At 46.0% G+C, this 22248-nt stretch overlaps 1 protein-coding gene across 5 annotated transcripts in view; it reads left to right on the top strand.

The window, feature by feature from the left end:
• The window catches only part of LOC134981122 (oocyte zinc finger protein XlCOF7.1-like), a 121043-nt gene that overhangs the window by 80786 nt on the left and 18009 nt on the right, over nucleotides 1-22248 (top strand). The window contains exon 12 of one of the 5 annotated variants that reach the window (XM_063948302.1): nucleotides 72-1133. The exons of 1 other annotated variant lie outside the window; for it this stretch is intronic. In XM_063948302.1, the coding sequence (XP_063804372.1) occupies nucleotides 72-691 (620 nt within the window). In that variant the 3' untranslated portion in view covers nucleotides 692-1133. Of the gene's footprint in view, nucleotides 1-71; nucleotides 1134-8961; nucleotides 10548-14747; nucleotides 17623-18401; nucleotides 19477-22248 lie in introns of those variants that run through there. 3 more of the 5 variants (XM_063948306.1, XM_063948307.1, XM_063948308.1) reach the window with 3 other exon arrangements.

Below are 22248 nucleotides of genomic sequence, written 5' to 3' on the forward strand. Positions count from 1 at the left end.
TCTCACACATGATGACGTGACCCATCCGCTGATGTGTAGAGGGTTTATCTTAGTACTTTTGTCCCCAACAGGTCCGCACGCCTCCTCACACTATCCTGAGACGACGCATCAGTGCTCCGAGTGTCAGCAATGTTTCCATAACCATTCAGCTCTCGTCACCCATCAGCAAACGCATAGTGCCAGTAATCTGTATAGGTGCCCGGTCTGCGGAGTGCGTTTCTGCTCCAAAATTACTTTTACCGCCCACCAGCGATGTCACACCGAGGACAGACGGTCTCATTGCTACAGTGGGAACTCCATCCATCAGAGGTCACGTCCCCTGTCACACGGGAGGACTCCCACCGCGGAGAGGCCGTTTTCATGCCCGGAGTGCGGCAGATGCTTTGCCACAAGTTCTACTCTTGTGACACATCAGCGGATTCACTCTGGCGAGAAGCCGTTTCAGTGCACGGACTGCAGCAAGTGCTTTGCCCAGAAATCAAGCCTGGTCAAACATCAGCGTACTCACACCGGGGAGAAACCGTTTTTCTGCCCGGAATGCAGGAAGAGCTTTGCCCAGAAGGGAGACCTGGTCAGGCATCAGCGCACTCACACCAGGGAGAGGCCGTTTGTGTGTTCCCAGTGCGGCCGCTACTTTTCGGACAGGTCACATCTTGGTCGACATCAGAAAGTTGCACACCAGCCTAGATGAATAATCTGCCCGTCACATGCAGAACGAGGCTCGTTTACAAACTGGAAAATGAAAAGGGGGCATCTTTTCTTTTTCCACCAAATGCATTAGCCGCAGGGCTACGTTTTATGGGGTCCTCTGTCCTACGCCTGTAGATACGGTGAAAACACTTAAATTACTGCTTGGTTTGTGTTATATTGGGTATGACAGTGACGACACATCAGATCTGTCTCCATTACATCTGTGACGTTTGTGTGTATGAATATAGTGATTCCTTCAGTTCATCCTCCTCCTAGAAAAGAAGAGGAGGTCGAAGGTGAAGTCCTGATTGGCCAAATTGTAACGTGAGCAAAAGAGGACGGGTGATGTCACACAACTGCATTTGCTCCCAGTCTGTTGTGGAACATTAAATATAAGTCAGCTTTATAGTTAGTGAGTGAAAATAAAATACATTTTTATGTTACAGTTCTTCTCTTCTTTGCACCATTTTGTGGGCAGATGCAGTAACCATGACAATTATTATTTGTTTATTAACAGTTTCTTATGTAACGCAGCAAATTCCCTTGGGCTTTGCAACTGGAAACAGTGATAACATAAAACAAAACAATTGGAAGCGACAGTGACAAAACAAAGCTAGGTGATAACCAACAGTCATAGAGGTAGGAAGGCCCTGCTCGCAAGCTTACAATCTATAGGGAGGTAAGCATTGATACACAAGGATAGGCGCTATCTATAGGTTCAACATAGAAAAATGCAAAGTTATGCATTTTGGGACAAAATACACACTTGCATCCTACACTCTAGATGGAGAAAATCTAGGAGTAACTATGGTGGAAAAAGATTTGGGGGTACTCATAGACCATAGGCTTAGTAACAGTACACAATGCCAAACTGCAGCAAAGAAGGCAAGTAAAGTGCTTGCGTGCATTAAACGGGGCATTGAGACCAGGGATGAGGATGTAATCCTGCCATTGTACAAATCATTGGTACGCCCACACCTGGAATATTGCGTTCAGTTCTGGGCCCCATATTACAAAAAGGATATCTGGGAACTAGAAAGAGTTCAAAGACGAGCTACTAAATTGGTTAAAGGGTTAGATACACTGGAATATGAGGAGAGGCTTACTAAATTAAATATGTATTCACTAGAAAAGAGGAGACTAAGAGGAGACATTATTAATATCTTCAAATATGTAAAGGGGCATTACACGGAGCTAGCAACGGATTTGTTTAGTAAAAGAACTCTGTATAAGACGCATGGGCACTCGCTGAGGCTAGAAGAGAGAAAATTCTGTACACAACGTAGGAAAGGGTTCTTCTCCATAAGAGGAATAAAGATTTGGAACTCACTGCCGGGGAAGGTAGAAATGGTAGACTGTAATTGCATTTAAAAATGGATTGGACAAATTTCTAGCAGGAAAATGCATCAAGGGCTTTAGCATTTTGCATAATGACATTAACATTATCTGGGAGTGGTTGGAATCATTGCTGTAAATCGGTACTAAAACATTACTTCAGAATGCACATTATAATATGAACAGATTAAGCAGAATACAGGTTGAACCCGATGGGCATTTTGCCTCTTTTCAACCTCACTGACTATGTAACTATAGCATAAAGGTCCACCAGATTGCAAAGGTTCTTGGTGGGCTGTATGATATGGTCACACTGATGTTGGCCTGGGGTCAGGAGGATGGGAAAGTGAAGAACAGGACAACGTGTGAACTGTACAGTGGGGAATGTACTTGGATAGGAAAGCTTCTAAAGGTTATGTGGGTGGTTCCGGAGTTTGATACGCTTGCCTGATGAGATGAGTTTTCAGGGAACGCTTGAAGGTTTGGAGACTAGAGGAGAGTCTTATTACGCGCAGTTGGGCATTCCACAGAGTGGGTGCATTCTGAATAAAGTCCTTCAATTGTGAATGAGTGTGCATGAGACACGTAGATCTTGTGAAGAGTGAAGAGGTTGGGATAGGGTTTTGTTAATGGCCTTGTGTGTGAATACGATAGAATAAAGGTAACCAAGGGAGGTACTGACAGAGCTGCTCCGGGGATGATGAACATCTAATGCATCTTGGTTTGTGTTATAATGGGTATGACAGGGACGGCACGTGAGATGTGTTTCTATTACATCTGTGATGTTTGTGTGTATGGATGTAGTGATTCCTTCAGTTCATCCTCCTTCTAGAAAAGGTTTATGGTACAAAGTGTGTACACATCGGATGTGTAGGATGGGCATCTCCAGGAACATGGGTTCAGCTTTCCCTTTGTGTGTCATTTCCTTTATAACCTGCAGGTGTCAGTGTTGCTATTACTGCCCATGTAGAGGCTTATACTGTGACCAGACACGCTTCATAGTAATATACTAAAGAGGATAAACAAAAATATACCCATCACTATGTATGTTTTCCTGATCAGATAGTATGCAATGTGCTGTTCTATTTCATCTGACTCAACATGTGAACTAATTATTGTAAGGAGAATCAGGGCAGGAGTGCCATCTCCTGCGGTAGATGGGCACCTCCAAACACACAGCAGCTAGGAAAACAGCACACCAGTACATGGTTTTCGTGCAATCTAGCCGTGGCTAGTTCTATTGTGCAGTATAAAACAAAACATAAAAATAATCCTAACCCATCTGGGCACTAACTGAACATAATAGTTTCCTCCTTTCAGAGAGGTAGAACCGAATGCCCCTACCACAAACATAGGCATATACACTAAACTTGCAGTCCGTAAATCACAGTGTCTCACAACAAGCTTGCTGCCTGTTTCCCCAGGTAGTGAGCCCTAAGCCAAGCTCTAACTGAGCTTATATCAGCCCCTTACAGGTGCAGGCACTAATTAGCCAGCTCTCAGGCTGAAGGCCTAAAGACCCAAAATGGGCCTTGTGGATGGAGCCCTCTCTTCTGTCTCACATCCACACACCCTGGACTCATTATCCGACTTTTAGTCAAAGCCCAAACTCTAATCAAGTTTGTTTAGCAAAACATACCTTTCCTGGGGGTTTAAAATACATAGGCCAGAAACCTGGGACAAACATATCTCCCTTTTATTACTCTACCAGTGTTTCTATCACATTATGTTGATGATTTTTTATTTTTGTTCTGCTTCCAAATTTCTATTTAATCTCCACTGATGAATAGTTTTCTCTTTTAAATCAAAGCTATGTTGTCCTCAGAGGTTCCGTGTGACCTGGCACTGGCAAGCTCTCCCTCCTCTGCATGTAAAGGCATGGGGGCCTTTATCCATGTAATATAAGTTTAGGCACTCCTTCTTCCAATATTGTCTCTATTCAGCCACCATTGTATTCATGCTCTAGCAATATTACCAATTTTCTGGTCTTCGGTGTGTGATTAGGCTATACTAATATCAGAGTAAGCGCCATCTACGGCTCCATCAATATTATTACATTATTATTATATCATAGTCACCTGACTATGAGGTAATCTCACTCAGATGTGTAGCTTTGCCAAAGAGTTGTGACCTTGTCATAGCTGTAGCTGGAATTTGCCCGCCCTGGTGCCTGCTGTGCAGGTTTCCTGTGTCAATGTCACCCACTCACTGTGGGGTATAGGGGACGTATACACCTTATGCCACACCATAGTAGTGCCATTATACACTTTATGCCACACTGTAGTAGTGCCCATTATACACATTTTGCCACACTGTAGTAGTGCTCATTATACGCATTTTGCCACACTGTAGTAGTGCCCATTATACACATTATGCCACACTGTAGTAGTGCCCATTATACACTTTATGCCACACTGTAGTAGTGCCCATTTACACATTTTGCCACACTGTAGTAGTGCCCATTATACACATTTTGCCACACTGTAGTAGTGCCCATTATACACATTTTGCCACACTGTAGTAGTGCCCATTATACACATTATGCCACACTAGTAGTGCCCATTATACACTTTATGCCACACTGTAGTAGTGCCCATTTACACATTTTGCCACACTGTAGTAGTGCCCATTATACACATTTTGCCACACTGTAGTAGTGCCCATTATACACATTATGCCACACTAGTAGTGCCCATTATACACTTTATGCCACACTGTAGTAGTGCCCATTTACACATTTTGCCACACTGTAGTAGTGCCCATTATACACTTTATGCCACACTGTAGTAGTGCCCATTATACACATTTTGCCACACTGTAGTAGTGCCCATTATACACATTATGCCACACTGTAGTAGTGCCCATTATACACTTTATGCCACACTGTAGTAGTGCCCATTTACACATTTTGCCACACTGTAGTAGTGCCCATTATACACATTATGCCACACAGTACAAGTACAGGCCCACCATCCACCTTAACATGGCTGAGACTGGAGACAAACAGAGATGGTCAAATCAATGATTCTCATCTGTGCCCTGCAGAGTTTATGTACAGCTGCCCTCCAGGGCCAGGCTCCTTAGAGTAGACAGACACTGGAATATATCGCTGGGAGGCAGGCAAAGCAGTTGAGATGAGCCTCTTCATCGTCCTACTCCTCAGTCTGAGTCTTCCAAGTTTGGCGCGCTTGTCACAACGCCATCAGCCCAGCTCTGGCGCCAACACCGCCAACTATGCAGATTCTGTTTAAGATTTAAAAAAACCTATGATTGCCTCCTGACACCTCGCCCATCCAATGACGCTATCTCCGACTGCATCCCGAATTCCGGCCCCATGCTGCTCCTATTGGCCGGGTGGCAGCTACCTTCTACCTCATTATGAAATCCCTACTCTAATTGATTTGACAGCGTCTACCCATAGCCACGCACCCAGGGCTGGTTCTAGGGTGTTCAGCGCCCCCTCTGTAAACTATACATTTGCACCCTCCTACAAATCGGAGAGGCAGTGTTTGACACTGGGGAGAGGCAGTGGGGGACGTAGTGGGAGATGCCGGGGAGGCAGTAAGTAACATGCAGTAGATGACACTGGGGAGAGGCAGTGGGTGACAGGCAGTAGGTGATGCTGAGGAGAAGCAGTGGGTAACAGGCAGTAGGTGACACTGGGGTGAGGCAGTGGGTGACAGGCAGTAGGTGATGCTGAGGAGAAGCAGTGGGTGACAGGCAGTAGGTGATGCTGAGGAGAAGCAGTGGGTGACGGTCAGTAGGTGACGCTGTGGAGAGGCAGTGGGTGACACAGCGGGTGACAGGCAGTAGGTGACGCTGGGGAGAGGTAGTAGATGACACGGAGTAATTCAGATCTGATCGCAGCAGCAAATTTGTTAGCAGTTGGGCAAAACCAAGGCCCTCATTCCGAGTTGTTCGCTCACTAGCCGCTTTTCGCAGCAGTACACACGCTAAGCCGCCGCCCTCTGGGAGTGAATCTTAGCTTAGCAGAATTGCGAACGAAGTATTCGCAATATTGCGAAAAGATTTTACTTTGCAGTTTCTGAGTAGCTCGAGACTTACTCTGCCACTGCGATCAGTTCAGTGCTTGTCGTTCCTGGTTTGACGTCACAAACACACCCAGCGTTCGCCCAGACACTCCCCCGTTTCCTCAGCCACTCCCGCGTTTTTCCCAGAAACGGCAGCGTTTTTTCACACACTCCCATAAAACGGCCAGTTTCCGCCCAGAAACACCCACTTCCTGTCAATCACACTACGATCACCAGAACGAAGAAAAAACCTCGTAATGCCGTGAGTAAAATACCAAACTTCTTAGCAAATTTACTTGGCGCAGCCGCAGTGCAAACATTGCGCATGCGCAGTTAGCGGAAAATAGCACCGATGCGAAGGAAAAGAACGAGCGAACAACTCGGAATGAGGGCCCATGTGCACTACAGGGGAGGCAGATATAACATTTGCAGAGAGAGTTAGATTTGGGTGGGTTATTTTGTTTCTGTGCAGGGTAAATACTGTCTGCTTTATTTTTACACTGCAATTTAGATTTCAGTTTAAACACACCCCACCCAAATCTAACTCTCTCTGCACATGTTATATCTGCCCCCTCCTGCAGTGCACATGGTTTTGCCCAACTGCTAACAAATTTGCTGCTGTGATCAGATCTGAATTAGGCCCCCAGTGGGAGAGGCAGTGGGTGACGGGCAGTAGGTGACGCTGGGGCGAGGCAGTGGGTGATAGTAGTGGGTGACACTGGGGAGTGCAGTACAGTTACAGGGTAGTTAGGGCAGAAAAGGACAGTACAGGGCTATATAACAGTGATTGTGGCAGCATAGTACAGTATAATAGAGTGGTTACAGCAGCATAGTACAGTATGATAGAGTGGTTACAGCAGCACAGTACAGTATGATAGAGAGTGGTTAGTGCAGTGGATAGCACAGTACAGTATAATCAGAGTGGTGAGGGCAGCACAGTACAGTATAATACTGCTGTTCGGGGGGGCAGGGGGTTTGCGGGCAAAGAAGACTGTGCAGCTGTTCTGGGGGGCTACGAGCAGGGGAGGCTCTGCTGCTGTTTCAGGGGGCTGTGGTCAGGGAAGGCTGTGCTGCTGTTCTGGGGGGACTGTGGTCAGGTAAGGCTGTGCTGCTGTTCTTGGGAGGACTGTGGTCAGTGTAGTGAGGCCCAGGGGATCGAAGCTGCAGTGCCTTGAGTGACAGGTGCAGCTACAGAGAGATGGCAGCAGGCACAGCACCCCCCTCCCTGCATTGCTTACCCAGCTGACTGCTTTGCCCAACCCTGCATGCACCCCTAGACAGTCAGGAGCAGAGATGGAGTAGTGCAGTTAGCCTACACCAACACCCGGCAGGATGACACCCCGCCAGGTAGTACATTACCCTGGTCGGCAGCGCCCCCCCCTCTGCTGGGCCTGTCACAGTGCCCAGAACACGTGCGCCGCTCACCCGCCCTTGTTACGCCTCTGTGTACAGGCTGTGCTCAGCGAGAATACATCAAGGTTATTGTGTTCTATCTGATGATCTAATCCCTTATCCTCCACAGATGTAGGTCAGATACAGTCTCTATGAGCAGGATTTGTTTGCTCTGTTTCCAGGGGAGGCTGTAGAACCCAGAGTCAGGGAGCTGTGGACGGGATACATTTCCTCCATGCCTCTAAGCGTCACAGAGCCCATCACAATCCAGCACTGCATCACCCTGCCGCCGTCACAGCCCAAACCCTACTTGCCTACCTGACCCTCTCCATGAGGGAGAAAATGTTCTGTTCCTGGACTTTCCTGGTAATGTATGATTCCCATCACCTGTGGTGAAACACCTTTCTTATCAATTAACTAGCTCACCACAGGTGATGGCAATCATACATTACCAGGAGAGTCCAGGAACAGAGCATTGTCTCCCTCATGGAGAGGGTCATGTAGGCAAGTATGGCCCAAACACTATAACTGTGCTGGGACTGATAATCAGAGCGATAGGGCAGGAGGAACAGCTTCCGCTCCCCACTGCCTGGTGCAAAGTGCAAGGAGACGCGCAGTCCGATCGGCAGTGCCATATTCCAGCGATTCCCAAACTTTTCTGGATCACGACGCCCTAGAGCAGAGGTCCTCAAACTCGGTCCTCAGGACCCCACACGGGGCATGTTTTGCAGGTCTCCTCGCAGAATTACAAGTGAAATAATTAGCTCCACCTGTGGACCTTTTAAAATGTGTCAGTGAGTAATTAATACACCTGTGCACCTGCTGGGTTACCTGCAAAACATGCACTGTGTGGGCCCCCGAGGACCGAGTTTGAGGACCTCTTCCCTAGAGTATCAGAATTGTTTTCACGGCACTCCTAGGCCAAGAGTTTCTTATTGAGAAATTTAGAAAGAAATATTAAATAGAAGTAAATTGTGTTTATATGTCATCCTTAGGTTCACCTGTGTGGTGAGGGTCAAGATTTGCTTCAGTTTGTCCACATATTTTAATTGACAGCCACCAGCACTGGATTTGCCTATTACATTGACTATAAATAATTTGAATCAGTCCTGGACCACCAATCCAAGGCACCCCTGTACGTGTCCTGAGGCTCCCCAGGGTGCCACGGCGCACAGTTTGAGAACCACTGCCATATTCACTTAACTTGTCGGGACTCAATATAGATGATTAAATGTGATCACCCGTCTAGCACCTGTTCTGTCCCAGAATTACTTCCGTTTTATTCTGTACTTTTCTAATCGTCATTAATGTTTTATTACAAACTAAAGTAGAAAGTTCCAGATAAACTCGTGTTTTGTAGGAATGACAGGGCTGATGTTTGTGGAGCAATTCCATATTGTATAAAACCTGAACTCTGAATGGCACATATGTATAACTACACAGAGTTTATCACACATGATGACCCATCCGTTGATGTATAGAGGGTTTATGTTGGTGCTTTTGTCCCCAACAGGTCCGCACGCCTCCTCACACTATCCTGAGAAGACGCCTCAGTGTTCGGAGTTCCGTAACCATTCAGCCCTCGTCGCCCATCAGCAAACGCATAGTGCCAGTAATCTGTATAGGTGCCAGGACTGCGGAGTACGTTTCAGCTCCAAAATGACTTTCACCATCCACCTGCGACTTCACACCCAGGACAAATTGTTTCATTGTACTTATTGTGGGAAATCCTTTCATCTGAGGTCACGTCTCCTGTATCATAAAAGAATTCACACCGGTGAGAAACCGTTTCACTGCGCTAACTGTGGCAAGAGTTTTGCCCAAGGAGCACATCTTGTCACGCATCAGCGCACCCACACCGGGGAAAGGCCGTTCGTGTGTTCTCAATGCGGACGCGGCTTCGCTGATAGCTCAAATCTTGGTCGACATCTGAAAATTCACACCGAGGATAAACCGTCTGCATCTAGGTGAATGTGCAGCCATTTGGATACATAATGAGCCACGTTTACAAACTAGAAAAAAATGTCCACGGAACGTAATTTAAGGTGCACGTGTAAGGTGTCTTTGTTTTGGGAAATTGCCTATGTAAAAAGACATACTTGAACTGGAAGGTGCAAAATGGGCATAAGATTAGGACTGGATGAGGCCTAATTTCTGCCATTTCATGAGGTCAAAAATCAAGTCCACCCTCCTCCAATATAGGGAATGACACTTTAAATGTGTTTTCTCCCCTATTTTTCTTATTATTGCTGACTTATAAGGTGCAGCGGGCAAATAGGGTGGCAGCCATTTTATGGGCTGTAATGCTAAGCATGACAAAGGAGCCAATCATCTCACTAGGATCCAGTGATGTCACTCGTCCCCAGGGAAATCATGCAGTGCATCTCCATGAACATTGGTTCAGCCCACAAATGGCAGCTTCCACTTTGTGTGTCGATGAGAAGTCCTCTGTAGCATTTGTTCTTTTCCGCTATATCCTGCAGGTGTCAGTGGTGCTATTACTGTCTTTGTAGAGGATTAGCCTGTGACCTCAGCATAGTGACTTATGTCAGCTCTGTGTATGTTTTCCCAATCAGCTCATTTACAATGTACTGCTCTATTCAACATTTACTCAACATATAAGCTAATTATCCTGATAATCTGATTGGGGCTGTTCACAAATTAGTGTGTAACCTGCGCTAACAAATAGTTTTGCTTTTTCACAACGTGCATAATCACCAAATCGGTTTTGGGTGCGGAGACCCCTTGATAAGGCTGAACAGCCCTCTTCACATAATAAATTATAATACATGTTCATGTCCTCTCTGGTATCTGCAGAAGGCAGACTTTTACATTTATTTCCATGTCAGTAGCTCTGTCTGTGGATTGAAGTATCACCGATCTGTGCCCTGCAGCTAGAGCAGCTGGTGGTGGTTGGGGTGGGGTGCTTAGTAAGTTTTAGTAAACCGTCGAGGGCCGCACACACAGCATTCTGTATTTCCAATACCTATCAATTAAACTGTAATGGTACTTATTTTGAGAATTGTTCTTGTGTTTTGGAGTAAATGTTTTGGGTGGAATGAATTGTGTGAAAATAATTTTGTTACAGATTCTAAACAATAAAAATATGTTCTTAAAAAAAAAACCCTATATTGACACATTTATTTTAGGATGCATCATAATTAGGAATAGTTGAACATCTGTAAACATTTTTATTGATGACTCAATGAGGTCCTATCACATGCAAGTAGAAGGAAAAAAGAAGGCTTTATTTTAGAGATGAGCGGGTTCGGATTTACTCGGTTCTTTACGCCAGAATTATCGCCATTTCTTATTTTCTGGATTTTTCTTATTGGCTAACCAAAACACGTGACGTCTGATAGCCAATAAGGAGATCCGAGTAAAACCAAACCCGCTCATCTCTACTTTATTTACCGTTCAGACTTCCTGACGTAATAGACTGTAGGCACCTTCCTGCAGTTAGGATTAGGCTAGCTGACCGTACAGTGGGGCTAATTCAGACCTGATCGTAGATGTGTTAAAGTTAGCACATCTACGATCAGTCACACTGACATGCGGGGGGACGCCCAGCACAGGGCTAGTCCACCCCGCATGTCAGTCCCTGCTCCGTCGCACAAGTACAAAAGCATCACACAACGGCGATGTTTTTGTACTTCAGGAGTAGCTCCCGGCCAGCACAGCTCCTGCACGCTGGCAGGGAGCTACTCGTCGCTGCCCGGGTTGCAGCGGCTGCGTGTGACGTCACGCAGCTGCCACGCCCCCCCCTCCCAACAGTCCGGGCATGCCTGCGTTGCCCGGACCGCGCCCCCTAAACAGCAGCCAAACACCGCCGGCCCGCTCCCTCCCGCCCAGCAACAGCCTCTGCCTGTCAATCAGGCAGAGTCGATCGCAGGGCTACGACAGTCGTCGGCTGGCTGGCATGCACACTTCAGAGGGTGTGTGGCATGGAGATTGCACAGTACAGTCTCTGCCATGCTGTCCATACCTCTCCTGGCGCCCATCTTCCTGCAGTGCACAGTGATCTCCATCTCCACAGTTTCCTGTACTGGAGGGTTCTCAACCCGACCGGATGACCTCTTGTCCCATGCTGGGAAGTACATAGATGGGGATTGGTTTATCCATTGACTGGGCCATTAGCGGCAGTTCTTGGTCATTGGGGAAATCACCACTGGTTAGGCCATGTACAGAAGGGCTACACATGCGTAATACAGAAAAGGAATGGGGGTTTTGTTTTAACATCGGAACAAAACCATTGACAGTAGGACATCGATGACCATGCCTAGATGAGAAGGTGCACTACAATAGCCATAATGTACACACAGTGTCGGACTGGGGCATGTAGGGCCCACCGGCGAATGCAGTGTTTGGGGCCCATGTTAGGGGTGTGACCAGTCTGCAGAGGGGGTGTGGCCTTCCACCTCATTGTTTTGACTAACCACTAGAGAGTGCAACGTCTGGGCCCCTTCATAAATATATGCAGTAGATTTAGCAGCTGCATGCATGATAATGTACCAGATTAATAACAGCAATGCACTGTAGAAAATACACCATCAAGTGCATAATCTGGAACCTGATCCTTAGAGCAGGAGGTGGGCCACCAGGCAGTGGGGCCCACCAGTGGATTATCCTGTACCCCTGTGGGCCAGTCCAAGCCTGTGTACATATCCCAAATGATTTCAGGCTGCTCTGAACGGCAACCCCACACTCTCCAGAATAAAAATCATATTTAATCTGGCCTCGGCTAAGGGTACATTTACCAACCACAGTGTTTTCAAAGCCGCTGTACAATGGAGGCCTTGACCGATAATATGCAAACACCAGTAGAAATAAAATTCAAACCAGGCTCGCTAAGCATTTATCCTACCGCCGTTTTATAAATATCAAAGTCGCTGATTATTGGCATCTATGACAACCGGCTTATATGTATATATCTCGCAGGTCTGGTTTTGGCCACCCCTTGACGTAGAGTACGAGGGGTGTGCAATACGTTTTCAGATGCTCAAAAAGTATTATATTTACAAAGTGAACATTACATTTTCTCAAAGTATTCACCAGAGGAGTCTAGGTAAAGTTGCATTACTCAAACCACTTGGTGAAGCAGCTGGACCAGTCTGAAGCAGATATCACTTCTACATGCTGGATGAAGGTCTCCACTGTAGCTTCTGGTGACTCAAAATGATCCCATGCATCTTGAGCTTGATTTGTGGGAACACAGAAGTCGAAGGGGGCCAACGCTCCTGGATGCGTTCATGGGCCATAAAATCCACCACTATCCTGGACTTGTTGGCAGGTGCATTGTCGTGATAGAGAAGGGCACCACGAGTGGCTTCCAGCACTTGCGGCAGGCATTGGTTGGTGTACCAGTCCTAAGTGACGGTGTGCTGCTTTATTAGTGGTACAGTAGCTACATGACCAGTCATGGTCACAAAAACAGCCACCATCTGCTTGGCCACACTGCGCTCATGTCGGAATTTCTGTTGCGGCGCACCTCCAACTGGGGTCCACAAGGCCAACTGTTATTTGGTCTCACGGGCGAAACTGTAGATTCAGGATTCATCACCACTGATAATCTCCCAGAGTTTGAGCGAACGCCATCAAACCTGGCTAGCATGTTGCGGCACCAAGCCACCTGAGTCTCCTCCTGCTCTAAGTACCAGCCAACCAGCTCCTAACTGTCATTTTTCAAACCCAGCATCTGACATGACAGGAGCTGGTTGGCTGGTACTTACGTCCACTTTATCTCCATCCAAGGCTTAGTAAATAGCCAACTAAATGTCTTAACACTGAATGTAATTTATATGACAAAAACTTTTACAGTAATATTTTTTTCCCATTTGCTAACCTGTCTTTCGATATCCATGCTGTCGTTAGGAAAGGTGTCAGTCGGAGGGAATGGATTGCAATTGTGCTCCTTGACCTAATCGTCTGACTTCCAGGGACAATGCCAGTCTGGTAACAATCATTACGCAAGCTACCGGCCAATCTCCATATTGTATGTTGCCCCAGCCTCATCGGAAGAATCTTTGCAGGTAGCAGGTCAATTTATTCAATAAGGAGACTGGTTGGTAGCTTGAGAATTAATTGGGACCTTTATCAGGCTTTGGAATTATAAGCTTTGGATGGATTATAGTGTCATCTTAAAGACAACCTTTATACGATACACTGTAGTGTTGGGTTTTCGTTTGTTGTGTCGTTTTCCGCTCAAGAACTTTACCTTCTAGACTAACAATTTTCTTATTGGTGCTCTTATTCCAAGTCGAGGCTATCAAATTACCGTATACGCTAGTATTTTGAGCCTCACAGAATATGATTGGGGGGAAGGGGATTGGATTTTTTGAAGTATTTAAGGAGTAAAAATCCTGCACAACGATGTTGATCTTTTGTGTATGTAGAGAACTGTAACTCTACGCATTATGCGACCAAAGAATTTTTCTTTTGGTGAAAGTAAATGGAGATCTATGCTTGAAAATTCTTTATCTCTAGGCTGCAGGGTGTTATAGGCACAGTTCATTTGAAGATTGGCAGCCGAGGCCTCCAGAAGTTTTAGTTTGAAGAGGGATTCCAATATTGAGAATCGGGCATATGAATTGCAGTGGAGGTGTTGGAAGGGGTGTGTGTTGGTCTTGTGAGAGAAGCTAGGCCTCCGGATTAGCATAGACTACAGACTCCCCTTACTGACTCTTCTCCATATACTCTATCTCTTACTGTTGCTTGTCCAGGCTTCATGTTGACCTGATGCCAGGAGAATCTATCTAGAGATGAGTGAAGGAGCTTTGGATAGGAGGTCTGTCATACTTCCTCCGTGCTGCTGAGCAAATCATCAGCCAGCCATCATCAAACACCACTACCTGGAGACAACCGATCCTCAAATAGGGAGTATTTCCAGATATTGGTGGTTGTATTATTGACAGCTTGGGATCTCATATAAAAATGTACATATGGACGTCCCTCTAGCATTTGTTCTGACCTTGATATTACTTACATATTATTACTACGTCCCTTTCTTCTAGGTTTTATCTGCCTTATCTAGTAATATTTATGCCAGTGAGGGGAAGAGACAGACTCAGCAACATTCCTGTACTGTAAAATAGTATTTGGCTCCTTTGCTTTTATTGCACAGTAAACTAGACCATTTTATTAGGGAAATTACAAGGTTAACTTTTAAGTGACAGTTCCATATGATAGAGCAAATTGCGACAAACTTAAAGTCTGTATGGTGCACAGCGCTTATCGCACATGATGACGTGACCCATCCGCTGATGTATAGAGGGTTTATCTTAGTACTTTTGTCCCCAACAGGTCCGCACGCCTCCTCACACTATCCTGAGAAGACGCATCAGTGCTCGGAGTGTCAGCAATGTTTCCTTAATCATTCAGCCCTCGTCACCCATCAGCAAACGCATAGTGCCAGTAATCTGTATAGGTGTTCGATGTGCGGAGTGCGTTTCAGCTCCAGATTGGCCCTTACCGCCCACCAGCAATCACACGCCGAGAACAAAATGCTCCATCGTCCTTATAGCGGGAAGTCTTTGCACCAGAGGTCACATCTTCTGTCATATGGGAGGACTCACACCGGGGAAAGCCCATTCTCATGTCCGGAGTGCGGGAGATGCTTTGAGAAAAGATCTACGTTTGTTAGGCACTGGAGGATACACTCTGGCGAGAAACCGTTCAAGTGCACGGAATGCGGGAAGCGCTTCACCCAAAGCTGCACCCTTGTGAAGCATCACCGCACTCACACCGGGGAGAGACCGTTCGTGTGCTCTCAGTGCGGACGCTGCTTCTCTCAGAGCTCAAATCTTGTTCGCCACCAGATAATTCACTTCGGGGGGAAATCTTGACATCTTTTGTGTTCTAGGGCGAATGGACAGTTATTGGGATAAATTAGGATTGTTTACGAGCTGCAGAAAATATTAACTCACATCACTCCTTTATCCACCAAAGGAGTTTTATTCATCAGGTTCAGATTTTCCAGGTTTATGGATTCATTTGCACAGGATGGAAAATAAAACAAATATCCCGTCATGGCCAGGACTTCTGCCATTATCTTTCATTCAAAACGTTTATATTCGGCTCCTTAAATACTTGGTTTATCTTTCATGTTTTCTGTAAAGTGGATAAGATAATGTTTGGTCATGTCGGCAAAGCTGCATCATCTGCCGACTGCACTGCACACCCTGTCGTTATCCCCTATCTCCAGGAGCAGGACCGGCGTGTGTTATCACTTATGTCTGTCGTAGACGACACAGCAGATGGGCAGACACATTCATTATAAACCAAATAAAGGGAGAATATTACTATATTTTATTCATTAGGTGGCACAAGGGTTCTTAGCGCCGTACACAATAAAACAGTAAATAAATTCACATTGGTAGATCCAAAAATACAGAGAGTAGTTAGCATCATTATGTAAAGACAAAGGGAAGAAGGAGCTTGCAATCTATAGAGGATATGGGTGGACAGAGGCTGCAGAGTTAGGAGGAGGGTGGTAAATTAGAATGAAGAAATTAGTTTTAAGGGGAGGCTGGGAGAGAGTCTGAGGGAGGGAAGGACTGGCATTGCAGAGATTAGGAGCAGCTCAGGAGAAATCCTGAATGTGAGAGTGGGAAGCAGCAGTCAGGGAGGTGAGACAGCAGTCAGAGTGCAGAGGGTGGGAGAGAGCATGTGAGAAAATGAGGCTGGAGACATAGGGAGGAACCATGAGCTCTAGAGCTTTGTAGGTGAAAGAGAGAGGAGCTTTTGTTTGATTTGGAGGCGGATGAGAAGCCAGCAGAGGTGGAGTGATGAGAGAAGAAAATGAGGTGGGCAGCAGAGTAGCAGATAGCCTGGAGAGGAGTGAGGCGGGGGTCAGCCAGGCCAGATGATAGCAGATTACAGTAATCAAGGCGGGAAACAATGAGGACGCGGATTAAAGTTTTAGTAGCTCCCGTGGGAGGATCGGCCTGATTGCTAGACATTAAACTTGATAGAGGAGAGTGAGACGTTGCCATCAGAGAGAGGAAGGGTGGGAACAGAGGGATCGTGGCTGGTGGAAAGTTTAGTTTTTGAAATATTAGTCTATTTTTGTACCACTAATTACCCTGTACTGTAAGAGCCTGATACAGAGTTAGATGCAGTTTACACCAAAAGCTTTGGCTCAAATGGCCTCTGACAGGGACAGGCGATGTGCGTAGCATGCAGCAGGGTGACATCAGAGCATTGGAATTCTATCAATATTTCTACAAGGTCATCTCTTCACCGTTTTTGTCACAGGTTCCAAAAGTAATCATCGTTGTATCAGGGTTTTCTGCTTGCTTATTTATATCTTAACCCAGGTAATGCCTGGTGGACCCCCTGAAGACTACTCCCTATACATCCCAGGAATTGGATCTGAAATACAATGATGGTGACTGATTGTTGAGTGTGAGTGAGTGAGTGAGTGAGTGAGTGTGTGTGTGTGTGTGTGTGTGTGTGTGTGTGTGATTTCTTATTAAGGTCACTAATGCCCCCCCCCCCCCCCAAGGGGTGCAGGAAGAGCCTTAGTCCTGGCCGTGCAGGGCTGGTCCTTTCTAGAGGAGGCAGATTATGATTTGTGGGCACGTTGCCCTACGGGAATACTGCCCAGTGTTGAACAGACGCTGTTGCATTGAAACCCCCATGCTTCTGGTTTCCCTGCTATAGTGCCAGTAGCTGGCTGGCAAAGCCATAACGTGTTTTCAGAAGGACCCCATGTTTTTTGCCCCCCAATGGCATCCTACACCAATATTACCGGTTAGCAAGGGTTAAAGAGCAGATGAGCCAGGAAGGTGGAACGTCTGCTGGACAGCACGGGCTCTAATATCCGTTGCCTACAGATTCCACATCATCATAAACTTGGGAAGGTGGAAATTCTGAAGGTTATTAGAAAGAACGTCTTCTGGCTTGTAACGTTGGGAGGCGTCCAGAGCTTGGCAGGCTTAGGAAGGGAGTTTGGATTTTACATGCATACCACAAGTATATACAGAAGCTCCTTACTTAACGGCCAACCTGTTTAGTGACCGCTCGGACTTCTGACCAGTTCTCCGACCAGCTGGTATATCATATTTATAATTTTCTGTTCTGTATTTTTATGTTCTGTAATACTGTACAGTATGTAAGAGTAAGTATGTAAGAGTTATGCAAAGTCAAACAAAGTTACCAAGTTGGATCTTTTCTTTATTCAGAATAAATAAAAACAATTACCTGTATTAAGTATGTGGCTCCTCGTTTAACAACCTAGTCGTAGGAATGGACCTCGGTCGTTAAGCATCTGTACTCCTATCTGACGCCTGTCCCCTGCCGTGTATTGATAGATGAGTGTTTTCCCCACACTTGAGTAAGTGATATTGGCAGGTATAGTTGACCCCAGAGGCTCAGGAACCGCCAGCGTTCATCACTCAATTTGGCCTAGACAGGTTCAAGGCCATAATGGGCACCAACCAGCTTCCTGGTCAGTGACCGGCTGGAAGGGTATGAGGGCCTTTCTCTTAGCTCCTGGGAAATCACTGCATTTTCAGTAAGACTACAGGACACCATCTAGAGCGGGTCTCACAGTAAGGGCAGGCAGTTGCCTTCCAGAATATTTTCCATCCCCTTCTTCCTGTTATTTTCCCCTTACTGTCAGTGAGGGGGAGACAGATTCAGAAATAGCGTAGTAGTTTAAAAAGGAAAAAAACAGCTGCTTCCATCAGGCTGGAGTGAATGGGGCGACAATGTCAGTGCAGAAGTCCCTTTACACTTCTGTACGTATTAAACGACAATTCTAGACAAATTCCAGTGTTATGTGGGAATGACAGGGTTGACTGTTAAGGAACAATTGTATATGATACTGAGTATATGTATTATCTGATATCTATATGGCACATATGTATAACTACACAGAATGTCTCACCCATGATAACGTGACCCATCTGCTGATGTATAGAGGGTTTATCTTAGTACTTTTGTCCCCAACAGGTCCGCATGCCTCCTCACACTATCCTGGGAAGATACATCAGTGCTCCGAGTGTCAGCAATGTTTCCGTAACCATTCTGCCCTCGTTACCCATCAGCAAACGCATAATGCCAGTAATCTGTATAGGTGCCCGGTCTGCGGAGTGCGCTTCTGCTCCAAAATGACTTTTACCGCCCACCAGCGATGTCACACCGAGGACAGACTGTCTCATTGCTACAGTGGGAAATCCTTTCTTCAGAGGCCACGTCTCCTGTCACACGGGAGGACTCCCACTGCGGAGAGGCCATTTTCATGCCCGGAGTGCGGAAGATGCTTTGCCACAAGTTCTACTCTTGTAACGCATCGGAGGATTCACTCTGGCGAGAAGCCCTACAGCTGCGCAGAGTGCGGGAAGCGTTTCACGCAGAGATCCAACCTTGTGAAACACCAGCGCACTCACACCGGAGAGAGGCCGTACGTGTGTTCCCAGTGTGGCCGCAGCTATTCTGATGGCTCAAATCTTCGGCAACATAAGAAGGTTCACGCCGGTTTAGGTGAAGAAACCGCCCCTCACAGACATAACGAGCCTTGTTTATGATCTGCAATATGACTTCTTTCACATCCACCTAGAAAGCTCTCCGCTCACTGGGAACCAGTGACCTCTCTAAGAATTTTCCTTCAGCCCACAGGTGGCAACTTCCACTTGGATGACAAGTCCACTGTAGTATTTGGTTACTTTCCACAGGTAGCAGTGTTGCTACTATTGTAGAGGGTTATGGGTAGATTTACTAAGGGGCAGGATGTCAATGCCGCTGATTGTCGACAGTTTTGACCTAAACCAGTCTCGTTCAGTGTTTATTTTTGTCAGTCAATGCCGCTGATGATCGGTGACTGTGACCTGACGCTCCTGAGTACCCTTAGCATTTGATCAGACACCGTCATAGTAACCTGCCAAGAGGCTAAACATAACTGTACTGTTCGGTTTCCATGTTATTTTGGTGGTTTGGTTTGTACTGTGTCACTAGAGGAGCGCTGAGTGCTGTGTAAGGTCACCAGCAATGCCAGAATATAATAAAGGCCATCCTATTTTTCTAGGGGGCGGAGCGTGGTCAGTGTAATTATTTTTATTTTTTTTTCAAAGTGGGGGCTGGGCGGCGAGGGGCTTTAGTGTGATTTGGCAAAGTGAAACACAACAAATAAAAATATGGAAAATGAATGACCCCACTCTGACCTTCCCACATGCCTGTCTGACCTCTTCATGTGCCTACACATATCACACCACATGCCACTCTGACCTCCTCATGTGCCTACACATACAGGCCACATGCCACTATGACCTCCCCACATGTCTGCACATACGCCCCAGAAGCCACCCTGACCTCCCCACCTACCTGCACTGTAATGTGGCATAATATGAACTGGGGACACTGTATGTCATAATGTTAATTGCGGGTACTGTAATGTGGTACAATAAAAAGTGGAAGCACTATAGTGTGGTATAATATGCTCTGGATGCACTACAATGAGGCATAATATGAACTGGGGACACTGCGCAGTATGTCATAATGTGAATAGGGTGTACTGTGTTACAGAACGGTTCATAAAATAAACTCTGGCACTGCTATTGGGCATACGTTAATAACTGCTGCGGAGAGGGGCAAAATGCTGCAATGGGGCCCACAAAGTTCTGGTCATGACCCCGAATGTGAAGCGCAAGGAACAAGAATTAAAAGGCTTGCATTGTTTAGCACTGCTTTCTTTCCTCACATTACAGCAAGAGACGGATGCTACAACATTCTATTGAAGTGCCGTTCTCTACTCCATCAACAGTGTCCTATTAGCCGGATAATGCACCGCTAGCGAAAAGCGGGGACTTTTTCTGCCTTTTTTTTTTTTCAAATTCCCCTATCCAATTGTGTTGTGCAAAAAGGATACGTTTTTCGCACAGAAATACATAGGGTCCATGAAAAGCTGCGGACCTGTGTATTTTCACGCCACTTATCGCAGCTTTTAAGTACTCTTATCTGGGATTTAGTTTTGGCTGCCTGAGATAGGCGAACCAAAGCCCCCGATATGTGCCGGCTTTCAGGGCTAATATGATTGCCCAGTGTACTAATAATTACACATGGTAATCTACCGCTGGAATTGGATACCAGCCTGAGTGTTGTGTCTCTTTAAAAAGTGCCCTACTGCCTACTTATAAAGCCTTACGTGTAGGCTAGCCATGTTCTGAGAAAGTTGTTTACAGGGACTTACCAAATCCTGCACTGCTATGCAAGATGCTTGGTTAGGAAACCTCTACATTGGTGTTACACAATATATCCACATTACCACATGCAGAACAGTCAACTGTATGACAGAACATACCCATTATAAATTAGGATAGTGGAATATGGGGTCTATTTACTAAGCCTTGGAGAGAGCTAAAGTGAAGTGAGATAAAGTACCAGCCAATTATTTCTTAACTACCCTTCTGCAGTCTTTGTTTGAAAAATTACAGAAGCTGGTTGGTTGGTTGGTACGTAATCTCTCTCCAAGGCTTAGTACATAGAGCCTTAGTACGTAGACCTCGACACTGAGTAGGCACAATGCTGAGTTTTGTTTACGATGGTGTAACATTCTTAACAAATGTTCGCAAGACCTCATGTTACTGGTCATGGAACAAGCCGGCTTAGATCTGGCTGATCTTAGAAAAGACATTTCTCAACTGGAAACATCTGACCTTCATGCTTCAATGCAGACTCCGGCATGTGATCTCCTCACAAAGCTCACGAATGATCTAGACAAATTTAGGGGTGATCTGGTAAAATAAATATAAACCAGTGAAACTTGACTGCAAAGAAAACAGGGTCTACTCTTGGCTGTCCCAGACTGAGGAATGAGATCAGACAGAACCAGGAGACTCCAAAAAAACCTGCTGTACGCACCTGCAGGTGTGGGAGAAAGAGGAAAGAAAAGGAACCAAAGAAACACTTAACTACAGTAGTGTTCAATCTTTCGGACCACTCTTCATCAGAAGCAGAACTATCTCTCCTCAGCAAAGGACTTTCTTTCGTTCCAACCCTGTTGCAGGACAGCTTTCACTGGCAGGTAGACATGCACCGCTTTGATAGACAGTTACGACTTAGAGACCACCTCTCACAAAATCGTGTCCAGAACACACAACTGGGAGACAAAACAAACCATTTGACAATCTGCACACTAAGGAAACCAAGCCCCCCCCCCCCCCCCCCAACACATAATCTGTCTATACACAGCTTCATGAGGCTGCTAAAGAGACACAGTACCCATCATTGAGCAGAAAAGGATTTTGTATCACAACATCACGATCAGATCTCTGAAGGAGGACACTAACCAGTCATTAGAGCGGCTGATAAGGGTGGGGGCATTGTTCTACTCAATTACAAATGCTACACTGGGGAAGCCAGCTATCGGAAGCAAAATGCTACCAGAGATTGGATTATAACCCAACTGGTTTCATAAAATGGGCTAAGCTTGGGAATATGTCATTGGGATAAGTTTTCAGAAACTCAGCAACAGAGATAGAGAGCAATGGGGAAAGGGACTGGCTTGGTTAAGCATTCTGTAGAGCAGTGGTTCTCAATCTCGGTCCTCAGGAGCCCAAACAGCTCAGATTTTCCAGGTAACCTTGCAGGTGCACAGGTGTTTCACCAACTGTTACAGGTGATTTGGAAAACATGAACTGTTTGAGGCCCTGAGGACCACTGCAATGGACAAATTAGTGTGCACTGACATTTTTTCCTTCACCAACTGCTCCTTGATAACTTTTTGTTGCACACAGCATGGGAAGCACCACAACCCTCTCTGCTGGGAAGACTGCTATTCTCAGAAGTGTCAGTGCCCTGGCTG

This window comes from Pseudophryne corroboree, chromosome 12, assembly GCF_028390025.1.
Source record: "Pseudophryne corroboree isolate aPseCor3 chromosome 12, aPseCor3.hap2, whole genome shotgun sequence".
Taxonomy (NCBI): domain Eukaryota; kingdom Metazoa; phylum Chordata; class Amphibia; order Anura; family Myobatrachidae; genus Pseudophryne; species Pseudophryne corroboree.